The 17,366-nt window shown below is 37.5% G+C and overlaps 1 protein-coding gene and 1 pseudogene across 1 annotated transcript in view; one reads left to right on the top strand and one right to left on the bottom strand.

Annotated features, from left to right (window-relative positions):
• Positions 1-17,366, bottom strand: part of GRM7 (glutamate metabotropic receptor 7) — a 776,446-nt gene that overhangs the window by 361,624 nt on the left and 397,456 nt on the right. Inside the window, exons 3-4 of the mRNA XM_060109566.1 lie at positions 13,787-13,928; positions 5,035-5,189 (exon numbers count right to left, since the gene is read on the bottom strand). Coding sequence (XP_059965549.1) covers positions 5,035-5,189; positions 13,787-13,928 — 297 coding nt within the window. The remainder of the gene's footprint in view (positions 1-5,034; positions 5,190-13,786; positions 13,929-17,366) is intronic.
• LOC132497026 (histone H3.3A-like) lies at positions 7,747-8,621 on the top strand (annotated as a pseudogene).

Genomic DNA, 17,366 nt, shown 5'->3' with positions numbered 1-17,366 from the left:
AAAATGTGCAAAAAATACAAACACAAGGACGCTAAACAATAACTACTAAATAACCAAGAGATAACTGAAGAAATCAAAGAGGAAATAAAAAAATACCTAGAAACAAATGACAATGAAAACATGATGACCCAAAGCCTATGGGATGCAGCAAAAGCAGTTCTAAGAGGGAAGTTTATAGCAAGACAATCCTACCTCAAGAAACAAGAAACATCTCAAATAAACAACCTAACCTTACACTTAAAGCAATAAGAAAAAGAAGAACAAAAAAATCTGCAAAGATAGCAGAACGAAAGAAATCATAAAGATCAGATCAGAAATAAGTTTAAAGAAATGAAGGAAACAACAGCAAAGATCAATAAAACTAAAAGCTGGTTCTTTGAGAAGATAAACAAAATTGATAAACCATTAGCAAGGCTCATCAAAAAAAAAAGGAAAAGACTCAAATCAATAGAATTAGAAATGAAAAAGGAGAAGTAACAACTGACACTGCAGAAATACAAATGATCATGAGAGATTACTACAAGCAACTATATGCCAATAAAATGGACAACCTGGAAGATATGGACAAATTCTCAGAAAAGCACAACCTTCTGAGAATGAACCAGGAAGAAACAGAAGATATAAACAGACCAATCACAAGCACTGAAATTAAAACTGTGATTAAAAATCTTCCAACAAACAAAAGCCCAGGACCAGATGGCTTAACAGGTGAATTCTATCAAAAATTTAGAGAAGAGCTAACACCTATCCTTCTCAAACTCTTCCAAAATATAGCAGAGGGGGGAACACTCCCAAACTCATTCTATGAGGCCACAATCACCCTGATACCAAAACCAGACAAAGATGTCACAGAAATAGAAAACTACAGGCCAATATCACTGATGAACATAGATGCAAAAATCCTCAACAAAATACTAGCAAACAAAGTCTAACAGCACATTAAAAGGATCATACACCATGACCAAGTGGAGTTTATCCCAGGAATGCAAGGATACTTCAATATATGCAAATCAATCAATGATAAACACCATATTAACAAAATTGAAGGAGAAAAATCATATGATCATTTCAATAGATGCAGAAAAATTTTCTGACAAAATTCAACACACATTTATGATAAAAACCCTCTAGAAAGTAGGCATAGAGGGACTTACCTCAACATAATAAAGGCCACATAGGACAAACCACAGCCAACATCGTTCTCAATGGTGAAAAACTGAAAGCATTTCCTCTAAGATCAGGAACATGACAAGGTTGTCCACTCTCAGCACTATTATTCAAGATAGCTTGGAAGTTTTAGCCACAGCAGTCAGAGAAGAAAAAGAAATAAAAGGAATCCAAATCCGAAAAGAAGAAGTAAAGCTGTCACTGTTTGCAGATGACATGATACTATACATAGAGAGTCCTAAAGATGCTACCAGAAAACTACTAGAGCCAATCAATGAATTTGGTAAAGTAGCAGGATACAAAATGAATGCACAGAAATCTCTTGCATTCCTATACACTAATAATGAAAAGTCTGAAAGAGAAATTAAGGCAACACTTCCATTTACCATTTCAACAAAAAGAATAAAATACCTAAGAATAAACCTACCTATATAGACAAAAGACCTGTATGCAGAAAACTACAGGACACTGATGAAAGAAACTAAAGATGATACAAACAGATGGAGAGATATACCATGTTCTTGGACTGGAAGAGTCAGCAGTGTGAAAGTGATTCTACTACCCAAAGCAATCTACAGATTCCATGCAATCCCTATCAAACTACCACTGGCATTTTTCACAGAACTAGAACAAAAAAATTCACAATATATAATATGGAAACACAAAAGACCCCTAATAGTCAAAGCAATCTTGAGAAAGAAAAACAGAGCTGGAGGAAACAGGCTCCCGGACTTCAGATTATACTACAAAGCTACAGTAATCAAGATAGTATGGTACTGGCACAAAAACAGAACTACAGATCATTGGAACAGGATAGAAAGCCCAGAGAGAAACCCATGTACATGTCACCTTATATTTCATAAAAGAGGCAAGAATATACAATGGAGAAAAGATAACCTCTTCAAAAAGTGGTGCTGGGAAAACTGGACAGCTACATGTAAAAGAATGAAATTAGAACACTCCCTAACACCATACACAAAAATAAACTCAAAATGGATTAAAGACCTAAATGTGAGCCCAGACACTATAAAACTCTTAGCGGAAAACATAGGCAGAATACTCTATGAAATAAATCACAGCAAGATCCGTTTTGACCCACCTCCTAGAGAAATGGAAATAAAAACAATGTAAACAAATGTGACCTAATGTAACTTAAAAGCTTTTGCACAGCAGAGGAAAACATAAACAAGATGAAAAGACAGCCCTCAGTATGGAAGAAAATATTTGTAAATGAAGCAACTGACAAAGGATTAATCTCCAAAATTTACAAGCAGCTCATGCAGCTCAATATCAAAAAAAAACAAATAACCCAATCCAAAAATGGGCAGAAGATCTAAATAGACATTTCTCCAAAGGAGATATACAGATTGCCAACAAACACATGAAAGAATGCTCAACATCACTAATCATTAGAGAAGTGCAAATCAAAACTACTGTGAGGTATCACCTCACTCCAGTCTGAATGGCCATCATCAAAAAATCTACAAACAATAAATGCTGGAGAGGGTGTGGAGAAAAGGGAACCCTCTTTCAGTGTCTGTGGGAATGTAAATTGATACAGCCACTATGGAGAACAGTATGGAGGTTCCTTAAAAAACTAAAAATAGAACTACCATAAGACCCAGCAATCCCACTACTGGGCATATACCCTGAGAAAACCATAATTCAAAAAGAGTCATGTACCAAAATGTTCATTGAAGCTCTATTTACAATAGCCAGGACATGGAAGCAACCTAAGTGTCCATTGACAGATGAATGGATAAAGAAGATGTGGCACATATATACAATGGAATATTACTCAGCCATAAAAAGAAATGAAATTGAGTTATTTGTAGTGAGGTGGATGGACTCTGTCATACAGAGCGAAGTAAGTCACAAAGAGAAAAACAAATACCATAAGCTAACACATATATATGGAATGTAAAAAAAAAAAAGGTTCTGAAGAATATAGGGGCAGGACAGGAATAAAGATGCAAACAGAGAGAATGGACTTGAGGACACGGGGAGGGGGAAGGGTAATCTGGGACAAAGTGAGAGACTGGCATGGACATACATACACTACCAAGTGTAAAACAGATAGCTAGTGGGAAGCAGCCGCATAGCACAGGGAGATCAGCTTGGTACTTTGTGACCACGTAGAGGGGTGGGATAGGGAGGGTGGGAGGGAGGGAGACGCAACAAGGAGGGGATATGGGGATACTTGTATGTGTATAGCTGATTCACTTTGTTGTACAGCAGAAACTAACACACCATTGTAAAGCAATTATAAAGATGTTAACAACAAAATGTAAAGAAAAAAAGAACTGGAAGGATTTAAGGATGGCTACAATGCAGGACTGGGCTGCAGAAGGCAGTATTTAAAGTTACCCCAGTAGGCGCTGCTCCTTCCCTCCTCGGCTCCCACCTCCTGGGTGCGGAGTACAGGAGTTTCTTCCTGTTGCCTGATGAGCTTTAGTGCATCACTTCCTGTTTTACCTCCTCTCAGGCCTCTTTCCGCAACCACGGCATCACCACCCTAGACAAGCTTGCATTTTATCTTACCCCACACCGTCTATCCATCTATTCCACACTGTGCTTACAGTATTTCTCATGTTACACAGTCATCAACTATTTTCTGATACATTTACCGAGCTCTGTATGCTTTGAGGATGGGACTTTTGTCCTCTTCTTATTTTTCCAACTCAGCACAGAGCAAAGCACACAGTAGATAGTTAAGTTCTTAGTGAAAAGGAGTGGAAACAGTTAAAATGGCTTTTATTCTTGTTGCTCATCTGCAGATGTACTGGGTTGGGTAGGAAGACAGGCAATCTTCTCCGGACATATATTTGGGAATGAAATTAATTCAAAGCCTCTCAGTGAACACATGGGTGACTCATGGGATCTTTATCTCCCTGAGATAACATAGAAAGGAAACAGTGACAGAACCACAACCTGGCTTGTTTAAAAAGATAGATAGATCATGCAGCATTCTGGGGAGAATAATTACTTAGATTGGAGTAGAGACAGAATAGAAAGAAAGGCAAATATTTGATGCTTTGTGACTGAGAGGATGGAGTTCTTTTTAACGTGCAAAGCATGTTTTATGGACTCTTTGGAGACCTGGCCCATCCGAAAAGGAAGACAAAGCAGGATACCAGCGGAGGCGTTGCTTTTCTTTACAGTGTCTTCTTTTAGCAATAACTATTCAAATTAAAGGAGAACATAAATTGTAATCAGCAACTTTCGTTAGATCAGAAAGATGCCAATAAACGCCCTCTCCTCCTTCTACCTCTCGAAGAATCTTTGCAGCAGCAAGGAAGGCAAAGAAAAAGAAAAGGGGCAGCAATTTCAGAAGGTAAGAGAAAGAGAAAAAGAAAGCAAGAACAAAAGAGCCTCAGGAAGGCAAGGTGATGTTGGTGCCTTAGCTGGATCATATGCTGTATGATCTTGGGGGTTAGAAGAGACCTCAAGAGGTAATGGGGGAAAAGAATCCCTATAGTTATCCTGCTACGGAAGTAATAGATAAATTACAAAGGCAAAATACTTTCTTAGAAAATGCAGCTCGCTTATATACACTTTTATTGTGTTATTATTTCACTTCTTATTAAGGGTAATGATCTCTCAGAAAGCTCTTGTAGCATAATAAAACAAGGGATATATGCTAATTGGTATATTATTATGAAAATAACATGATATTTTCAAAAGAAGACTATCAACTAAAAGAACAGACCAGATATAGGGCCTCACTTGTATTTCATGGCTGCAGGTTTGAAACTATCCTGCATAAATTATGTAAAAAACCCAACACACAAAGAGACACACGCTTTAGCCACCCTACACAGCACCCACCATTCTCTTAGAGTATCACGCTACTGACAGAACTCATACCTTCCACAGTTGCTCGCTTGGGCTGAATGGTGATGGCTCCTTCTGCAATATCTTCATGCTGGTGCAGTGGGTTTATTTTGGATCCCCAGCTGTCTGATCCCACCCAAAGGAAATGGCCTACTTGGTCAGCTCTTTTGGCTGCTGCAAGGATCTGCCTGTGGAGAGGAACATTAAAAATATATCTTAATGATAAAGAGCAGCTATTGAACACATACATATTAGGAATCAAGCAGAAGAAAAGCAAGTTAATATTTCTCAAAAAGTAAGTGATCAATAGTAAGAAAAAGGATTTACATCCTTAATATATAAAGAGTTTTTGTAAACCAATAATACAAGTAATCAAAGTAGTTTGAGGTAAATAGGCAGAGTATTAAAAATCAAAAGATAAAAGGAGTAATATAAATAACCAGTAAGCTGGTTATTCACATACATTAAAAAGGCAGAAAATGTGAATTAGAACACAGTATTTAATTTTGGCCAAAACGTTTGTTTGGTTTTATTCTGTGTTGTGAGTTTTGGCATGAGGCTGGAGACATCAGCGCTCCCGTTCGCTGCTGGTAGTACATATCTTTTCTGGAAAGCAATCTATCAGTCTAAATGAAGCATCTTGAATTATTTATAAAAATGAACAGAAATTCACATTAAGCTTGAAATGTGTAAAACTCATGTTTATAAATGAAAATAGTATACAAATAACAAGGGCAATAAGGGCAAATAAAAAAGGGAAACTCATTATTCATGAAATTAATACAATAATATTTTTGGAAGAATGGGATGGATAAGAGGTAACTACATTTGTGCAACAGAAACTACTTTGGTGGGTAATAACAGCAGTGGTGGTTGGTTTGCCTCTCAGGACTTGTAGATACCAGGTACCACAGATGTACATGGTTCAATACAATATGATTGGTTGAAAAACTGTGTATGAAACTGCAAAAACCAAAGGTCTCCTTCTATTTCATCTGGGCAACATATGGAATGGTAATCTTCAAATAAAATCCTAAGGAATAGGTTCTGATACTGTGAACACCCAAACAGTAGAAGGTGGTAGATGTGAGGTGGTGAGTTAAACATTACGGTGGTGGGAGTGAGGGAAGAAGTTAAATTACCATTAAGAAGTGAAATGGTAAGACTCTCTAGGAAATTTTCACCTCTGCTTACAGAATTCTAGAAACCAAAGGTGTGTTGTCCCAGGCAGAAAACAGCTTCTCTGGAAAAATCTGAACCACCCCAGGAAAAAGATTCTAGATACTGACACAGAGATATTATCTCATGGAATGGCCACTGGGATGCTTGACCAGTCCACCCAGAGCCCTATCAGTTGACAAATTCTGCCCATGTACATAGAACTCTCTGTGTCTTACTCAAATGGAAACTGCCGGTAATGACCCATCATTGTGGAAAATTCCCAAGGTAAAATAGAAACCAAATAAATTAACAAGGGAAGGGAAATTGGTGTGGAGTGAGGCAGAGAAAATATACCAAAAAAAAAAACAAACAAACAAACAAAAAGAAGCAAGTGCAGTTAAATGAGAATTATCATCTCTATTATCAAGAATGAGATAGAAACAACAATAAGAAATAACCCTTAGTTATTAAAAATATGAAACTAAAATTAAGTTAGAAGAGATAAAGAAGAAAGTGAAGAAACATTTTCAGAAAGCAAAACAACAACAAAAACGTTTAACATACACATGAAAAGATGTGTCTTAAAGAATAAACCCAGGAAGAATTACATCCAACTAATAGCATTTCCAGAACAAATGTAAAGAGAAATTAAAGTTTTAAATAATTTTTAAATGAAAAAATACCTGCAAGGAATTGAAAGTATGCATTTCCAAATTAAAAGAGACTCATCCAGCAATTTAATGGGGGGAAATAAAGCATGTCACAGAATTAAGGATTCTGGAAAAAAGTGAGAATAAAGCTTTCAAGAGAAAATTGGGACCTCTGGAGAGTAATAAGAAGCAGAATATTACCAACCTCTCAAGAGAAGGGAAAAAATAAAAGGATGACAGATGATGAAGTAATGCCTTCCAAATTTTGAGAAAAAATTCATAATCTAGAATTCTAATATTTAACACACAGAGAATCTCTATACAAATAGAACTGGCATCTATAAAGGTAGATAGATGGAAAGACAGATAGATAGATAGATAGACAGATATCCGAGGGATCTTAAAGATTTTTCTATCCAAACTTAGAATCTCAAATTCCTTGCAAGTTTCAAGTTTTGTAACTCATTAGTCACCATAGATACTTGCTATAAATCATTTACATGCCAGGTATGATGTATTTAAAAATAAATATGAGACTACACCTTACATTTCCAACTAGTAATTAAGTGTGGAGGCAGGATAAGAATATTTTTAGGCGTGAAACACACAAAAAAGCTTTTCTTTAATTTTTCCTTTACTAGAAAATCATTGGAGGGTGCACTTAAGCAAAAAAAGAAAATAAATGATGAATAAAAATGAAACAAAGAGAGAGAGAAAGAAAAAGAAAATCTTAAAATAATAGAGACCACTCTAGTTTAAAACAGAAAGATGGAGCTTTCAGGAGGGAAGTGTCTGAAAAAGTAATGGAAGTCACAGATTATTTTATATATATGAACATATGGGAAAAGGGATAGACCTAGGACATTAATAATAAAATATTAAAGATATCTGTGCAAGTAAAAAACTGTCATATTGAGCCCAGAGTGGTTTGTTCGTTAGTCGCAGGAGCTTCTTCCGTTATTTTTGCGACTGCGGCTCTTCATTGGGCAGCGGGAGCGGCGCGGCTGTCAGAGAAGCGGCGTAAAACTTAGGCATTGGGTGAAAGAAAATGGCCCGAACCAAGCAGACTGCTCGTAAGTCCACGGGTGGCAAAGCGCCCCGCAAACAGCTGGCCACTAAAGCGGCCAGGAAAAGCGCCCCCTCTACCGGCGGGGTGAAAAAACCTCATCGCTACAGACCCGGGACCGTTGCGCTTCGAGAAATCCGTCGTTACCAGAAATCCACCGAGCTTCTGATCCGGAAGCTGCCTTTCCAGAGGTTGGTGAGGGAGATCGCCCAGGATTTCAAAACCGACTTTGAGGTTCCAGAGTGCCGCCATTGGTGCGCTTCAGGAGGCTAGTGAAGCGTACCTGGTGGGTTTATTTGAAGATAGTAATCTGTGTGCCATCCACGCTAAGAGAGTCACCATCATGCCCAAAGACATCCAGTTGGCTCGGCGGATACGGGGAGAGAGAGCTTAAGTGAAGGCAGTTTTTATGGTGTTTTGTAGAAAATTCTGTAAAATACTTTGGTTTAATTTGTGAGTTTTTTTGTAAGAAATTGTTTATAATATGTTGCATTTGTACTTAAGTCATTCCATCTTTCACTCAGGATGAATGCGAAAAGTGACTGACTGTTCACAGACCTCAGTGATGTGAGCACTGTTGCTCAGGAGTGACAACTTGCTAATATGCAGAAGGGATGGGTGATATTTCTTGCTTCTCATGATGCATGTTTCTGTATGTTAATGACTTGTTGGGTAGCTATTAAGGTACTAGAATTGATAAATGTGTACAGGGTCCTTTTGCAATAAAACTGGTTATGACTTGATCCAAGTGTTTAACAATTGGGGCTGTTAAGTCTGACCATACATCACTGTGATAGAATGTGGGCTTTTTCAAGGGTGAAGATACAAGTCTTAACCACAGTGTAACTTACAGTTTCCTTATTAAAAAAAAAAAAAAAGTAAACCTGGCAGCTATAGAATACTCTATGTGCATTTATAATAGCTATTTTATATACTGTAGTGTCAACATTTTTAAATTAAATGTTTTACATTCAAAAAAAAAAAACTGTCATATTAAGTCCAGGAAAAGCAAAAAGTTTTTCTCCCAAAATCATATCATAGAAAAAATACTTGATGCTGTAGTATATAATATTTATATGATCATAATAATGTCAACTCTGATTTTTACTAAATGAAAATCTGATGTTGGGAAGATAAAGGAGGTGTAAATGAACCAAATTCTACGTCACATAAGAGGAACTGATAGATAATATTTTAAAGTAATAGTTCCAAAATTGCAGTATAAGCACATTATGCAGGTAAGAGCAGTAGAATTAGCTTAAAGAAATAAAATAATTGCTCAAGGAGAACAAAACCAGAGAGTATGGTGGGATGGGACAGGAGACCAATGTTTTGCATCAAAAATGTTTTAGTCATATTTTTTTAAAAATTATGTGCCTTTATTATTTTCACAAAAATAAAACACAATCGTTTATACTCTATCCATAGAGATACCATTTCTACTGATACTAATCTATCCAAAGGATATGATTACTGATGCTGTGAAAATCGTATGTTCATTACTGGAGATAACCTAAGTGCAGAGCAATAAGGGACTGGTTAAAGAAATGATAGTGCATCCAAAGGGTGGATTAGAGACCAATTAAAATTATACATAGTTTGATTTCTGCCAGGTATTGTTAAGAAAAAAAAAGTCAAATTAAAAAAACTGCAAAAGATTATTCAGTTCTTACATAATGAAGGCTGGCCCCACATATATGAATATATGCGTACTTAATAGTATAGAGTTGTATGACAGCACAGAAAAATAAGGATAATACACAATTTGTTGCTAATAACAATTCATTGAGAAAGCGCTGATGAGGTTTGAAGAGAATGAAAAGGATGGGGAGAAGCCAACTATAACAAGGTAAGAAAGACAAAACTGATATCAATACAAAAAGTAAATATTCACCTTAATATGTTTACATAAAAGTGTGGGTTAATTTATTAAGAGAAATAAGATTAAACCATTTAAGCATATTATGGTATGAGATGTGAATTGCGAAAACTAGAATATCAAATTCTATGCGATCCTGATTCTATTGGGGAGAGCTTACTTACGTTTAGAATAAAATAATTGCAAATGTTAAACCAGAATTTTATTAGTGGTTATCTCTGAGGGTTGGGATAGTAAGTTTTATTGGGGATTACTTGTGATCCTGATTTGTGATTATTCTCTCTAACCTTTAACTCTTCTAGATAATCAGGGGGCAGAGTAAACATAAGGATTCCTTTAACTAAAATGCAACGACAAAAATGTTTCCATTATTTTCCAATGGATTACAATAGCCCTGTATTACTTTTATAATCAGAAAAAAAAGTGTTTCAGGAAAAGAATACACTCTTGCCTAACATTCAACTTATCAGCACCCATGACTGATTAAGCACTTAGCTTCAAAATCTAGATATTAAGGTCTTCTCACTGCTATTCTCTGACAAAGTATTTGAAATTAATGTTCTAAGAAATCTCAAAATTCCCCATCTACAGTGTAAATCTTCTGAAAAAATAAATAACATAACATTGTGGGTTAACAGTGGGCTTAAGTTCATGTTTTGGAAGAAACTTGTATACGCACTTGACTTTTGTTACTGTGCTCAAAAACTATCACTGCTGTCACTTCTATGAGTCACACTACACAATGGTATTCAACCACAAGCTCCCATGCAAAAAATAATGAGCATAGCTATTGAGCAGATTTTATAGCTTTTTACATCGCAAACTAAAACCTCACACTACCTGCAAGTCAAGGATATTACAACCACTTAATCACCAGAGCTATTAGTAAATAAATCTTTTATGTGCCATGTACGTAAATATAAACAGGGGGCCACACCTTATCAATGTATTACATATTTTAGAATGTGCAAAATATGTATGAAAAAAATTTATGAGATGATTAAGAAAAGTATGAGTTGACAAGATCTGGAGCAAAAAAAAAGAAAGAGTAATATTATAACAACAAAGTGCCTTAAATAACTAAATCACAAAGTGTTGAAGAAAATGCCCTAAGAGCAAGAGAATCAGCATTTTGTAAGGAGAGAAATGATACGTCTAAGGGGTGATCAGAAACAGTTTCATGGAGAAGGGCACGTTTGAAATAAACCTTGAAGAACAGACACAATCTCAACAGGTAGAGAAGGAGAGGAGAAACGCCATGAGCCAAAGCCCTGATGGAGGAGTGATGAGGACACACTGGAGGACCAGTCACGCACTGTAGTTGGAGAACTGAGTGAGTGAACGCAGGGTCTACATGCAAAAATAGGACCACATTTTAAAGCATCATGAAGTTTAGAGAGAGAGGCCTTTACTTAAATTATTAAACAGACTAGGCATTTGATTCATTCTCATTTGATGACATTCACTGAGGATCTGCCATGTACTGAGCACTGTGATAAGGGCTAAGGCTATGAAAGGAAGTCAAAAGGGGCATCATCTCTGTCTTAATGATGCCTACAGACTAGTGGAGAATACAGACACTACTTAAATGATCAAAGGACGTAAAATTACATCAGTGACATAAACTATGAAACTGAGTTGTTACGACAAACTTATCAAAGCTACATTGTTCAGAGAAATCTTCCCTCAAAAGCAACACTATGGATGGCACTAAAATGGTAAAGTGGGGAAGCACAGCATTCCAGGTAGCTGGAAGAGAATGTAAAAAGACCCAGGAAGGAGGAAACACAAGTGGCCCCTTGCCTGCAGTACACAACCCACGAGGGAGCATGGAATGAAATAAAGCTAGAAAAGCAGAAGTCCAGATCATCATAGAAAGAGCTCAAAAGGATTTTCATTTTACTGATGGGAAAACTGAGGCCTCAAAGAGTTAGGGAAGTAGGTAGGGTGTGGGGAGAGGCTTGCCCAAGGTGAGACAGTGGTTATTTAAGTAGCAAAAAAAAAAAATCCATCCTCGGGTATCCTGACTTGAGGTTTAATACTCTTCTCATTTACTCATCCTGCCACCCATGTCAGAGCTCAAAACTGTGATGGGGTTAAGGTTATGAAAGGAAGTCAAAAGGGGCATCACGTCCATTTTACTGATGCGTACAGACTAGTGGAGAATACAGACTCCAATTAAGTGATGGGTGGATTCAGAAGCAGATGGAGGATACACATGGAGGGGGACACACAGGACCGGCAGGCTGGCAATGATGGAGATGCAATACTCCACGTGGGGGTAACAATGGCCTAGAACCTTCAACTTTACCCTTAATAAAAGATATTCACCTTCAAATTAGTGACATATTATTTTGAACTGTGAGACAAACTAAGATTTAAAAAATCCACACAGCTTTCCCATCAGCAGAGGTGTAAATTGGCAACATCTCTTTGGAAAACAATATTCACATTTAAGAAGGAACGCACCTTTGTCCTGGAAACTTATTTTCCAGGAATTTCTGTTTTAAATACTTACAAATATATAAAATAATACACTTGTACATTATTATATATTTGCAGTATGTTAGTATTATATATCACACATTGTAAAGTATGTATATTAATATTTCATATTTGCACACACAGATTTGTGGAAGAGAAAGTTTATCACAACACAATTTATAATTGCAAAACTCTGTAATCAAACTTAAATGTCGGGCTTCCCTGGTGGCGCAGTGGTTAAGAATCTGCCTGCCAATGCAGGGCACAAGGGTTCAAGCCCTGGTCCAGGAAGTTCCCACATGCCGTGGAGCAACGAAGCCCATGTGCCACAACTACTGAGCCTGCGCTCTAGAGCCCACGTGCCACAAGTACAGAAGCCCGCGTGCCTAGAGCCCGTGCTCCACAACAAGAGAAGCCACCACAATGAGAAGCCCACACACCACAACGAAGAGTAGCCCCCGCTTGCCGCAACTAGAGAAAGCACGCACGCAGCAAGGAAGACCCAACGCAGCCAAAAATAAATAAATAAAATAAATAAAGAAATTAAAAAAAAAAACAAAACACAAAAAAACCCTTAAATATCAATCAGGAAGGGAGCAGTTAGATAAATGACAGGAAATATATAAAATGCAATCCTGCATGGCTATTGAAAAGACTGAATAGATCTATAGGTACTGACATCCAGAGACTTCCATGAAAGAAGAGTGAGTGAAGGCGAGCAGGGTGGAGAACAATAGTGTTCTACCATTTGTGTAAAAATATACACACTGTCCCTAGAAAAATATACAAGACACTGGTTATTAGCTATAGCATCTGGAAAGGAGAAGTTGTTAGCTACGGGACAGGATGAATGCAGCTTTTTTTTTAATCTAGATTTTTTAACATTTTTGATATTTTAAATCAGGTATAATTACTGTTTGTTCTAAAAATGATAAGGATTGTGGACCAACCGAGGTGGCAGTGGTCACAAATGGAAACAGGGCCTATTTGTGTTCTAGAAACATTTCGAAGGTTAACCCTCCATGGCTTGGCTAAGGAATGAGCTAAAAAGGAAAGCCAAAATTAACAATCAGATTGTTGACACCAAGGAGGATCAAGGTAAAGAAAAAGACAACAAGTGGATTGGAGAATGTAGAGATATGACAAGCCTGGTTTTTGAACACATGAAGTCCAAAGCAGGAGTAATATGGCCAGAAATATAAGCCATTTTTCTTTTACATTAAGAAGAACCACTCTTTAGATAAGAGTCTGTTACACGTGGATATATTATTTAATAAAAGAACCTTCGGAAAGTCCAGGGGTTTTCTCCTTTACAAGTAATTGAATACATTTTTTTAGCTAATGGGGGGAAATATATGACAGAAACATGCTGCTGCTTCAACGGTTCGCTCTAACTATTTCTGTGGGGTAGAAAGTGTGAACAGACTGCCACCATGTAATTATTGAGTTGATTCTGTGCTATCTTTTCCCCTTTGTCTGCCAGGATCCTGATCTTTCTGTCTCCTAAATTGCAACGTGCATATTAATGAATTTCACCAGCCTTACTTGATATCCTCATCGTTGGCAAAAATCACGACAGCCCTGGAGTTGGGTGTGTCCAGGAGCTGTTTGATAATTCTATCGAAGTCAATGGTCCTGTCTTTGCGTTCTTGGGGGATTCTCACGGACTGGGCAATGCAGAGCCCTCCTGTGTAAGAAAAGAAAGCAGAGTGTCAGTAAAGTTCTCGCAGAGATACCAAACAAACCAGGGAAAGTAGATGGGGAGGAGGAACTTGCAAATTCTGAGTGCATAGCACTTCCTTGGTGATTTGCTGAATGAGGAAGGCTTAGGACATTATGCTGAGTTCATACTTGGTGCACCTTCCACGGTAAGGCACAGCCTCATTCTCTTAGTAATGCACTTGTATGCACAGGAGTACCAGTGACACTGATTCTGGAGAGGTAGGTTTAGGTAGACAAACTGGATGGGAGGCCTTTAAAATGAATGTAATACACTACAAGAAAACCACAGTCAACTACAATATAAGAGTACTTGAACAGGTAAAACTCATGTCAATTTCTATTGCTTTTCTGGTGTTTGCATTCTCATAATTTTTTCCCCTTTATACCCGTTCCAACTTTTCAAGCTCATAGCCAATGGAGTAAATCTAAAAATAAAACAACAAGAACAAGATCAACTATTATAAATCAGAGTAATACATTTTTATTTACCACATACTATGTGCCCAACCTACAAATGTGTGTTCTATGTATGTTATCTGATCTTAAAAATTCTTATAAGGTAGTTAGCATTGCCCATTTCATGTTAATAGAAAAGGGGATTAAATAGAAAAATAGATGTGTTTACTACAGATTTCTCAGGACCATTATGGTATTAACTGGCTTATGAATTTCAAGACGGGAATATGCAGAAGTTTAGTAAGCAACTGATACCCTCCCCACTACTCAACACCTGCTTAGTAGCAGCTCCTGGATCTAGTGGTTTTTGTTTGTTTTGTTTGTTTGTTTTATAAAACACAACTTAAGAAAGGCTGGCATAGACAAAAGAGGTAGAGAGGATTATTTGTAGGAAAGGCCCCAAAGGTCATCCAATGGGCAGAAGCCCTAGGGGCAGAGACAAGAGGAAAACCTTGTTCTTTTTGTAATGTGGAGATACCCGTAATCAACAAGCTGGGTGGAACTGGGTGGAAGCTACTAGGCTTCCATAAGCATAGAAAAGTATAAACTCTAATCCAGAAGTGAACCTCCATTACTTCTTAATCCCAATCAGTGTCAGCTCCCTCTAAGTGGCCCTCAACCTTCAATGTGCTTGAAATCACCAATGGTCCTTCTATAAAGTATAGAAGTCCAGCAACACTATCAACCAACTTGACCTAATTGACATTTACAGAGCGATCCCCAGGACAACTGAAGAGTAGACATTCTTTTCAAGTGGAAAATGGAACATTCATTAAGCTAGACCATCTTCTGGGTCATAAAAGAGAAAAAAAAACTTAAATTCAAAAGAACATTATGCTCTCAGACCATAACAGAATCAAACTGGAAATCAATAACCAAAAGAAAACAGGAAAATCTTCAAACACTTGTTAGTTAAACAACACACATCTAAACTACCCACGTGTCAAAGAGGAAGTGTCAAGGGAAATTTAAAAGTATTTCTAACTAAATGAAAATGAAACTGCAACATCTCAAAATGTATAAATTACAGTTAAACTGATGTTTATAAGGAAATAGATATCACTAAATGCTTATGTTCGGAAAGAAGAAACATCCAAAATCAGCAACCTAAACTTCTACAGAGAAAGAGAAAGAAGAGCTAAACAACTCCTCCCCCCAAAAAGCAGAAAAAGCCACAGTGATATATTACTAAACACCTATTAAAATAGCTGTTAAAAAATACTAACAATACCAAATACTAGAGAACATGCAGAGCAATAGGATGCTCATTCATTGCTGGTGGAAATGCACAATGGTACAACCAGTTTGGAAAATAGTTTGGCATTTCAAAAATGTTAAATATAGAGTTAACATATCAAGCAGTAGTTCCAATCCTAGCTGTTTATCCAAGTGAACTGAAAAGTTATGTTCACACAAGTGTGCTCGTAAATGTTTATAGAAACTTCATTCACAATCACTAAAACTGGAAACAACTAAGACATCTGTCAACAGGTGAATGGATAAACTAACTGTGGTCTACCCAGGCAATAGGATACTGCTCAGCAACAAAAGGGAACTACTGATTCTTGGAAGAACGTGAATGAATCTTAAATGCATTTTGCTAAGTGAAAAAGTTAAACCAAAAATACTACATATTATATAATTCATTCACATGACATTCTAGGAAAAAGCAAAACCATAGGGGTGGAAAGCAGATCAGTGGATGCCAGCGGTTATAGGGGAGAGAGGAGGGGTTGACTACAAAGGGACTGCACAAGGGCACTTGGGGGCAGTGGAAATGTTCTGTATGGTACTGTGATGTAGATACATGACTCCAGGCACTTGCCAAAACCCTAAAACAATGGGTCACAACAACTGGACTTTACTGTATGCAAAATCAACCAAGAAATTAGGGGATCCTAAAATGGAATGCAGACTGTGACAAACGAACTGCAATATAAATGTATCAGAGCATTTCACTGAAGGGGATGAATAGGAAAGGAGCTGTCCTAAGTAACTTTTAAAAATAGTGTATGACTGGAAACTCTAAGGATAAAGACAAGAAGAACAGCACATAAAATGGTGCTCTAATTTGTAAATTTTCCACAGGGATACAAGTTAGCAATGCTGGAACTGCTACCCATACTGGAGTCAAACAAAACAAAAAAGAAATTGTATGTAATGGGAATCAGGTTTCTCAGAGTTAGGTAAAGAATTTAAACGCAAACAAGAGAATGTGGCTAGAATGGAACACGTGGCGTGAGGCGGAGTCAGACATAGTGTAAACTCATGGCTTAGAGTGAGACGCTTGCATGCGTCGGTTATCTTATACATACATACATGCATATGTGGGCTGGTATACATACATACATAGGTACCCTACCACTATCCACTGAGACAGTCTAGAAGTAGTGACACTCCATAGCAACATCTAGTGATCAGACTGGTTTTGAAATACCATCTTTCAACAAAAAGAACCAGGTCTCTTTGGAGAAATGGTTGATTCTGAAGCTGGGGCAAAGCACATGCAAGACAAGTCTGGATCAACTTGTCATGTCAGGAAGCAAGAAGTCCACAAAAGAAAAAAAAAATGGAAGGGGGGATGTCAGAAGGACATAGGAGCCAACCTAAAAGAGCTCCCAGGGCTTCCCTAGTGGCACAGTGGTTGAGAGTCCACCTGCCGATGCGGGGGACATGGGTTCGTGCCCCGGTCCAGGAAGATCCCACATGCCGCGGAGCGGCTGGGCCCGTGAGCCATGGCCACTGAGCCTGTGCTCCGCAATGGGAGAGGCCACAACAGTGAGAGGCCTGTGTACTGCAAAAAAAAAAAAAAAAAAAAAGAGCTTCCAATGAACAAAGCTAGAATAATATTAGCAACAAAATAAATAATGATGGTACTGAATGACTATCCAAAGAATACACACAATACATACTCAGGAATCCATACTGTTGAAAAATAAAGGACCAA

This window comes from Mesoplodon densirostris, chromosome 10 (assembly GCF_025265405.1).
Source record: "Mesoplodon densirostris isolate mMesDen1 chromosome 10, mMesDen1 primary haplotype, whole genome shotgun sequence".
In the NCBI taxonomy this organism is placed as follows: Eukaryota; Metazoa; Chordata; class Mammalia; order Artiodactyla; family Ziphiidae; genus Mesoplodon; species Mesoplodon densirostris.
The sequence above is the reverse complement of the archived record's forward strand: the minus strand, read 5'-3'. Positions and strand labels throughout refer to the sequence as shown.